Source organism: Liolophura sinensis, chromosome 12 (genome assembly GCF_032854445.1).
Source record: "Liolophura sinensis isolate JHLJ2023 chromosome 12, CUHK_Ljap_v2, whole genome shotgun sequence".
Taxonomy (NCBI): Eukaryota; Metazoa; Mollusca; class Polyplacophora; order Chitonida; family Chitonidae; genus Liolophura; species Liolophura sinensis.
Genome location: NC_088306.1, coordinates 19,524,251 through 19,534,536, shown reverse-complemented (window position 1 = coordinate 19,534,536; position 10,286 = coordinate 19,524,251). Strand labels below are relative to the sequence as shown.

Here is a 10,286-nt window from a genome sequence, read left to right as displayed (position 1 = left end):
CTGCATTAATCCTGCCCACTGATTTTTCAGCACACTTTAGAATCATGCGTATCTTCGAAATCTTTTTGCTGGTCACGTTTGCCTCATAGCTTCACATACTGGAACACAGCACACTTCACATAAGTAAACTTGCTGAATACTTGTGAATGCCACCACAAGCAAGCTCGTTGAATACTTGTGAATGCCGTCACAACCTGGCTCCTTAAATACTTGTGAATGCCACCACAAGCAAGCTCCTCAAATACTTGTGAATGCCACAAGCTAGCTTCTTTAATACTTGTGAATGCCACCACAGCAGGCTCCTTGAATTCTTGTGAATGCCATTACTAGCAAACTCCTTGAATACTTGTGAATGCCACCACAAGCCAGTTCCTTGAACACTTGTGAATACCACCACAAGCAGGCTCCTTGAATACTTGTGAATGCTGTCACAACCCTGGCTCCTTGAATACTTGTGAATGCCACTACAAGCTAGCTCCTTGAATACTTGTGAATGCCATCACAAGCTAGCTCCTTGAATACTTGTGAAATGCCATCACAAGCTGGCTCCTTGAATACTTGTGAATGCCACCACAAGCAAGCTCCTTGAATACTTGTGAATGCCATCACAAGCTGGCTCCTTGAATACTTGTGAATGCCATCACAAGCTGGCTCCTTGAATACTTGTGAATGCTACCACAAGCAAGCTCCTTGAATACTTGTGAATGCCATCACACGCTGGCTCCTTGAATACTTGTGACTCCTCACAGAACTCTAAACCAATAGTAATTGAATCATGAAAATTCCATGCAATCCACGCAGGATTGGTTTGAGTGCTGCACAGTAGATTCCATCTTAGGGCAGAGCAACAGCCTATACATATATAGAGACAGAGAGATCATGCTAAGAAGCTTGAGAATTCCATCCGTTTTTGCCACCGCCATTTCAATGATCTTTTAGAAACACATGGAAGAATTATTCCATCACAAAGAGATGCAGTAGACTGAAGTTACCATGGAAACAGTAGGCAAGTCACTGTTTCACCGGACGAAATTTTTTTTCCTCTCCGAGCCCTGAGACAAAATAAAATGTTGGCTATTTACAGAAACGCATGAAGCCATCTTGGATTATCCTTTTGATGTTGATTTCTCATGTTGAACACAAACAAGGCCTCCACAGTTAGCCTGATAAACAACATTGTCAGTGTCTAGAGGCCTATCATGGAGACTTTTGTTTCGTCTTCCTAACTGAATAAACGGCCTGAGTCTTTTTGTCTTGGCTACATACACTCATACACATACATGTACCTTAATACAAATATTTATATATGTATATGTACATCCATATATATTTTCGTCTTTTTCTATATACATGTGAGTGTATATACATGTAACCATAGTAACACATTATAATACGTTTCCAGGAGTTTATCACCAGTTGTATTTGCACGCGTTCATCTTCCATCCCATACCACAACAACAACAATGGCATGGAATAATGTCTTCTCATTTACAGGTGACTATTTTTTTAATTACATAATTTATTATTGTCATATTGTTGTAATTTTATTAATTTTTATTTGACACATGTACATATATTATAGTTTATTTATTTATAATTGTTTACACCTATTATGGAATCCCTATGTGAGCCCGCTGCTTAGGTGTAAGCACATGGTGTGAATAAGCCACCATAGTAAGCCGTATTGAGCTAAAGAGTGCGTCGACAAGGGAGGCAACCCCATCCTCGTAGCAAAGTTTGTGGCTGACGTAGCATTTCCACTCAGGTCAATTTCGGGGCACTGTTCTGTTGTGTCCACCTGACATAAATCCACGTGGCACATTTGATAGCATGCTGGCGCTCGTCCATATACTGCATCGGTGTTACCTTGAATTTGGGGGTCTGTAGAAAGATAAAACAAAGACAAACGTCAAAGTAAACAAATGAAACAATTTGAACTTACTGTAATTCTTCATATGATTGGGACACCTGGTTTGCTCTTTTTAGTTAACAAACAAACAAATGTAACAGGATTACAGAGTTTCTCTTTTCCCACATGGTTAATGCTTCTATTGAACAACATATATATCTCTTTACTATTCAAAAAAAAAACTGACACAGAAATGCAATTTTTGCTTTCAGCACGACTAGTATCTATCCTAAAAATTAGAAGAATTACAATATATGGTAATACAGCATAACTGCTTCTCTTGCACATTGGGGATTATTTTATTTACTTATCTGATTTGTGTTTTACGCCATACTGACAAATATGTCACTTATACGATGGTGACCAGCATTATGGTGGGTAGAAAAAAGGCATAGAACGGAGGAAAGCATGACAATCTGCAAGTTGCTGTCAGACCTTCATAAGTACTGCCGACGAGGAAGCCAGCATGACCTTGGTGACTAGTTTCAGATCACTCTTATGCACTCCCCAGGCCGTTTATTGAAGTAAACCATGTGCATTTTCTTTAATTCACATCATGCTTCTTTCAAACCTTGTTCAAACAGCACAGTGTCATATATCAGTTATCTCTACCCCTCTTAAATAATCCCAGTCATAAAAGCCCAACCTTCTACTATTTCACCTATAGCCAGAAAAGTGCCAAATCAGAACTACCGACTGTTTCATCTAATTACATACCCATGGCAATGCCATATTAGCTCTACCTTTAGTTCTACCTACAACTGAATTTTTTTGGTTCTGTCTTCACATGCTTAATAGTGATGTTAAAATGTACATGGAAACATCAGTGAAAATAAATCAGCAGGCCTTATCCATAAAGAAACTTTGTGATGTCACTATGTTAACTTCTATATACCTCTGAAAGAACTTAATGGTATGCACATGTACCTTCCATCCCTCCAGCTCCCCCCCCCCACCCCCCGACTCACATACATGTACATCACCTCACCTTCATAGTTCCCCACCCACTCACCCACCCACCGGCAACATTGAAACGACCACACAGCACACATTACATCATTTCTCCACTCGTAACACTTTGTTTCTCCTAAAATGTCAACCAGAGGTTTCTCAGAATGTAAATCGGTCCAGTTCATTTGGGCCGGCTGAACAGAGAGAGGGGGGAAGAGGTAGGATTGAAATGATAGATGGCCCAGTCTTATCTTGTGTCGCAGCACAGTGGGGAGATCAGCATAAAATATGTCCTGCCTGAGCCAGAAGCGTCAGGCACAGAGACTGCAGGGACTGGTTACGCAATGCATCCTTCGCCTTTAAAATCAATACTCTGGCACAGCACTATCTTAAGACTGGACAGAGAGTAATACAGGTTCATCCTCTTCTTGCACAGTGCATACATGTATATACAGCGGTATTTCAGCACACCCTGTTAGTCTACCCACACAAATCGTGTCTAGAAACCTGATAGCTGGATACAGTCAGCAACAGGCTTGGAGCTTCAATCAAGACAATGTAGCCTTGAGGTCTTACTTAGGTTAATGATTTAGCTGTAATGTTGAATAAGTAAGCATTGAGGTCTTGGATGAATGCTCACCCCCACACATGTATATATGTATATATATACACACACATATACGTATATACATGGGGTGAGGTGGGGGGCATATTCAGTGCCTTAGAGGTCACATGTTTGGAACATTCTAGAACTCAATCATCTGATCCCAACTTCTACATGGAAATTCATGTTACCCTAATTCCTCAACCTTTTCAGATATAAAAGAGCAACCTTCAGTGCTATTTATGCATATTTTTTTTATTTCATTTCAGAGAAAGAGCTACATTAGTTGGACTGGCCAATTTCAGGGCTTCACAAAAAGTATATTTTGAGCAGTCCACACAGAGTAATGTTTTCAGAATATGCTTAAATAAAAACCCTGCAAACATGTGAAAAGGGTGAAGAATTACAGTAGCTACTGAAACTATGACATGAAAGCTCCTCCTGTCACATCATAATTATCATCCAATAGAGACACCAAATACTGATGAAGTTAATTCACAAAAAAACTCCTTTTTTTGACATAATTTACTGCATAACAACCTTTCTATACTAGAAAACAGACTTGAGCATCAGGGGACATAACTCTCATCTCACCAAATGCAGTCCTCAAAGGAATGCAAATATGGGTCTTTTCCAGGCAAATTTGAGCAGCGCGAGACGCTTTGGCGATGTCAACTGTAGAATTACATGAAGTGTTATGCAATGTCATGTGATATTTGTAATCGATAGATGGGTGTTTATCTGGGATCCACTGACCACATTGGGACAGGCACACAGAATAAACACTGGCAATAAAGTTACAGTGTCTGACAAACTGTGGGGTCGTATGCCACACACGTTTCCCCTCAGGCTGTGGCGTGAGCCATCCCCTCTGTGTTTAAACCCTCCCTCAGATCAAGAGATCAATACTCCATTAATGATCTACCGCCACCTCAGTCGCCCTTTCTGCACTTTTTTTTTCCATCATCATTTTATTTTGGCCCAAGTGCAGTTCATACAAGAAATTATTTCTTATTTTTAACACAAACAATTGTTAATTATACTCCACTGCTGCATTCATAATCTTGAAATTAAATGAATGAATGAATGAATGAGTGAGTGATTACGGTTTAATGACATGCTGTCAATATTTCAGCCATATTGTGGCGAGGCCACGTTTACAACACGAGAAAGGCAGTAAGTGCCTTTCCATAATATAATGAGTACGTCCAAAATTAAACAAAAATAGTCCGAGGTTTAAAACCAGTTTGGCCCACAACCAGTCAATCACTTTATCCAACAAGCAAAATAGCCACAGAGTCAAAGGTGTGGCTATGCTATTACAGTGTGCATGATCAAGATCTCCTCATGGCGGGACAAACAAATCCATGTAACCGTGTTAAAGCATTATAACCCTCTGTTACACACAGTTGAGCGAAATCCGTGTAATTTATTCCACTCCCCATGACATCTGTAACTTTAGTGGGTCCGAGGAGAGTTTCAAGTGGAAAATTTTAAAAAATATATTTTAAGAAATTGTATTGAAGCTGAATTCTGGGCTGTGGTTGAAGACTGTAATGTTGTACCATAGGCATAAATGATCATGTCCTCTCACCTCTGACACCTTACAAACATGCGCACTGGGGCACCATTCAACAGCTACCTGGCTTATTGTTACCACTTTGATGTGTACCTCGACAATTCAAATACTCCTCAGGGCCTGTGTACATAAAGCCTTACAAATGTTTCATTATTACAAAACTATGCCTGGACCAGTGTGGAATCTGTTTTCCATTAATATGCCTAAAGTGCACCTCAGGCAAACTACAGGTAGGCTAAGGGCTTGCCACTGGGATGGCTACAGAAAACTTTTAGCCCGATTATACCAGATTTACTGCAGAAAAAGTCTGATTTATATTAATTAACTAGCTGTTTTGGAAAAGTGGATGATACTGAGTTTTATGGTGGAAGATTTGCGTTTCCCACCGACTTCAAATGTGATGCCTAGAGGTTCATTTGACGCAGTACTTACTAGACTGCTCTTTAGCCCTGTAATATATATATATATATATATATATATATATATATATATATATATATATATATTTAAGTTATACCATGGCCGCCAGTTTTACTGTTGAAGGAAACAGGAGTGCCCAGGAAAAAAACATTGCTAAATTTTCCCCAAGTACCCATACATACAGACTTACACACCATACCATTCGGTGAAATACAAGTGGCCTTCAACTATTTATAAACCATTTACCGCTACCAAGGCCCTAAAATCAGCAAGAGAGAAAGAATCTACAAATTTCCTGTTCAAGGCTGGAACTGAACTTGCAACTCGTGCGCCAAGCAAATTCCCATGAACATATTAAGGCATTTGTGCATCTCTTTTGTCTAAATGCATATCTTCTCGATACAAAGTCCCAGACTATCACAGCCCATTCGTCAAACTTTTTATTTCTTAATTAACAGCATTTCACATCACTAATTGCCAAGAGTGTGGTGTTTTTGTGAGGAATCAATAGTTATGAATCCGCATCTCATCAGGAAGTTTTACAGAAGATTGCCTATTGGGGAGAGTTTAGACCTTTGTTTAATGGGTAACCACAGACTAATCCAATCACAGCATGCACAGCCTGATGGCTTTATAAAGGCAGAAATTAAGCGGAAGGAAAATTCCTTCAACCACCAAAGATGGGCCGACAAAAACCTCCCTTCTAATCAGCATTCCAAGGACAGAGGAATAATTACTTGTCAGTAAGTCTGACGATGTGATTGAGTTTTGACTGCAGAACAAAGCTCTAGAACATTCTAGTGTAGGGCACATGACTCATAAGTACTACCCATCCTGTGGGTCCTGTAATTTACTTACTCACTGCAGTGATTTGCTCCAATCACTGTGATATACTATACCACTGCACACAAACACTAACAAGAAAATAGTATCATATACATCTGCATGTACCCTAAATTATCTAAAATTTTGTCCATGACTGAGCAGCTCATTTTGCCAGATTCCGGGATTTCTCTTGATTTTAGGAAGGTGCTTGGAGAGGTGTTTTTGGAAAGTAGGATGATATCTTACTGGGAAAATGTAAACCTTATCGCCAGAAGTAATATCTCATGACATTTATTTCCCTCCAAAAATGATCTTTTGTATTTGAATTTTTAGGCCATTTAGGGTAATTCATAATTTTTTTTACCTGAAAAATAACTAGAAAGATAAACAGGTCAATCGAAGGAGCATTTGTAAAAGGTCTCCAAAAAAAAAAAAACAGTTCACTGATTTAAAACTGTTTTCTCACTGAGCCAAAACATTATGATATTTTCTTAATTACCTCTCCAGTTGAATGATTTATCGTCCAACAAAAGTGAAGTTCATGTGTACTGTTTAACTGACTGAATGAAATATGAAATTAAGTGCATCTCTGGTATGATGCTCGGAGATGGAAAAAGGGGACGTTTTGATTAGAAAACTATGAGCAGATTAATGTGATATAAAATTTTCAATGTCATGTCCTATTTAGTTAATTAAAAAAATGGAGAAAGAAATGTGCGGTACCATATTTGTGACACTTGAGGTAGACTTTACCCAGCCACCATATCCTCAATTTATTATTAAGCAGTTCATTTTAGGAGTTAAACATGTACTATTCAGTATAGTTAGCACTAAAGGAAAAAAACCTCTAAAAATCAAAGAAGGCTTCATTAAATAGACCACTTAAAATCATACATAAATATATTTTCATTTACTGTTTTTTTGGCTTTTTGGCGAAAAGAGTTAAAGGCATTCAAACATTTGAATTCTAAGGTGGGTTTTATGTACCATATCATCAGAGTTTAGGAATTCTGACATCACAGGAACTTTTTCCAACTCCAAACACCACACTGAACATTGGAATAACTCTTTATACCCATGAGTGAAAGATTACTGAAATGAAACAATGTTCCCAAAAATTCCTTCCTCCTGGTAAACATCAGGAAATAAAAGGTGATGTGACGTCAGACTTCCTAGATACCATCGATCTAGCTCATAAAGCTCACCACAGTATTTAAATATTTGAATGCCTTTCAACACCCTTTAAAAAAATCTGAAAAAATAAATGAAAGTATTTTTATGCACACTTCCCAGATGTCTATATGATGAACCTTAGTTCACATTTTAGCTTTCTTTTACTTTAAATCAATGAACTAAGATCTTAATAACTATTCTACCCACCTTTGCATATAAAACTAGGGTCACCTGCATGGGTTTCCAGCATTAGAGGACGAAAAAAAGGGCAGGACTTTTCCACCTGTAGACAGATGTCTTTGCATGGCAGCACTTCTGTATCATAGAGGTAATACGGTATAGAGACGGCACACAACCAATTCTTGTATGCCTCCTGTGAACAGACAGACAAGCAGACAAAGTCAGAACGCTGCAGCATTAAAACGTAATAATGTAAGATCAAATGTGTAGGCAATGTCACATGGTACATTCTGTATCATAGAGGTAATACGGTATAGAGATGGCACACAACCAATTCTTGTATGCCTCCTGTGAACAGAGAGACAAGCAGACAAAGTCAGAACGCTGCAGCATTAAAAGGTAATAATGTAAGATCAAATGTGTAGGCAATTCTTGTATGCCTCCTGTGAACACACGGACAAACGGACAAAGTCAGGATGTATGTACAAGTACTTGGTTCTGTACCATAGCAGTAACTCAGGACACACTGGGCCAAGTACAGTGGTACAACTTCTTCAGACAGACAAAATGAGAAGGTTAATATAACATTTGGGTAAAATATAAAAGAGATCATACAGTTTTATAATGTATGTGTTTACAATCCCATAAATACTGCAGTTTTACAGAAGGAAGATAATCAAATTCTGTTAAGCATCCTGCAAACAGGCAGACAGACAGCAAATATCAGAATGCTGGAATATCACTTAGGTAAACCATGAAGTTAAAAATAGACAAATACAGTGTGTACACTATCACAAATAGCAGTTTCAAAGCACGGAGATACAACATCATTTATGGAGAGGAAACAACCCCATTCTCAGAAGGCTTCCAACAAACAGAGACGAGACATATTTTTGTGGACATAGAGCCAGTCTTGAGGCAGCTTGCATTCCAAACCACTGTGAAACAAGTGTCAAGAACGACCTACATGTACACTTAAAAACCTTAATCTGTTATTCAATCTGAATAACAGAAATTCTGTTGTCTGAGCGATGCTAGAACGTGTTCTGTTATTGGGTTATTGTCTAACCCTATATTTATGCTGAATTAACTGAAGGATTCTGTGTGTTGTATTTAACAGAACAATCTGCTGCAGTAACAGAATACATTTTAACATCACTCAGACTGACTTTGTATGTGTATCGCACACAGCAAAATTCTCATTCAACTCCTGCATCCACAGAAGCAGAAAGGCGAGCTCTTCCAGTATGGATGATCAAGAACACAGCCAATTCTTGCTTGTTTGACCTGTGAAGAATAGAGGGAAAAGGTTGAAGAAAGAATGAAATATCTATTAGACAAGATTCACATCTACACACATCATGAACTGTAGAAATAATTTTTCTGCACATCTATTAACACATGGCTTGCAGCAAGTTTCTTTTATACCTGCAGTCATGACAGTACTCTCCAAGCTATGCACTTATGTTGCACATGAAGAAAGTATTCTACAAGACCAAGAAAATTTAATTCCTAGTGAATAATAAAGAAAAACCCTTTTCCTGTGATGAATAGATACTAAAGGAATGGCATCACATTCATGAAAAATGCATCATTTTGTTAAACATCCCACTTCTGACACCATTTCCAAAATCTTCTGTTTTTACAGTTCATACATATCCCAGATTAGACTGTGCATCAAACAAAAATTGTCTATCTTATTTACTGCAGTGTTTTCTTTTCAAAAAAAAGCCACCAAAATTATTCACCAGTCAGAGTAAACTGATAATGAATCAACCTTATTTGAATATGAGTGCATGTATCATCATTAGCCGAAGTCTTCTGCATGGCCAGATCTAGTGAAAATCAAAATCAACGGCAAATTTGTTAACCATATTATTCCCTGTATTATTCCTATGTTTTATGAGGTTACACTATATCAAATAGTGTCATATTTTTCTTTCACACAAATTAACACCCATATATTTATTATTTAAAAGAATACCTTTATTTATTTACCACAGAATTCTAGATCAATTTACATAGATATAAACAAAGTGGTCCTTTAAAGTGGATAAGTTAATCAGAACCAAGCAAAATGTGTCACCTGAAACATGCTAAACTTTAGGTGAAATATGGTATATTGTGTCCATCATTCTGCTTGGAAGTGAGTGCTTGGGGTTTAACGTCGTGCTCTACAATTTTTTAGTCATACAACGATGAAGGAATCCTTAGATTGTACGTAATGTGTCCGCTTGTCCCTCTTTCATCTAGTTCATCTGCTTCACTGAGACGGCTGACCGAAGGCAAGTAAGCCGCCAAGCCCGAGCCATTATACTGAAAGGGGTCAACCAGTCATTGCACTATGCCCTTCATGCTGAACGCCAAGCCAGGAAGTTTCCTCTTTTAAGGACTTAGGTGTGACTCGACCCAGGATTGATCCTGGATCTACCGCTCCTGAAGTGGACGCTCTACCACCTGTGCTATACGGGCCGGTCATTTTGCTTTGGAATAGAGACAAGAAGGCAAGAAATTTCAGGTTCTCTAATATAGCTTGTATCAGTTCCATTGGATAAACTGCATCCAACATGCCAGAGGTTCCACTTCGCAACTGCTCACAGGCTGAGCTAATATCATATAAGGACTAAATAGTGTGTAGTAGCTAG

General features: G+C 38.3%; 1 protein-coding gene across 1 annotated transcript in view; it reads right to left on the bottom strand.

The window, feature by feature from the left end:
- Positions 1-303: 303 nt before the first annotated feature.
- Positions 304-10,286, bottom strand: part of LOC135479768 (NALCN channel auxiliary factor 2-like) — a 73,931-nt gene continuing 63,948 nt past the window's right edge. Inside the window, exons 2-3 of the mRNA XM_064759674.1 lie at positions 7,669-7,834; positions 304-1,881 (exon numbers count right to left, since the gene is read on the bottom strand). Coding sequence (XP_064615744.1) covers positions 1,622-1,881; positions 7,669-7,834 — 426 coding nt within the window. The 3' untranslated portion in view covers positions 304-1,621. The remainder of the gene's footprint in view (positions 1,882-7,668; positions 7,835-10,286) is intronic.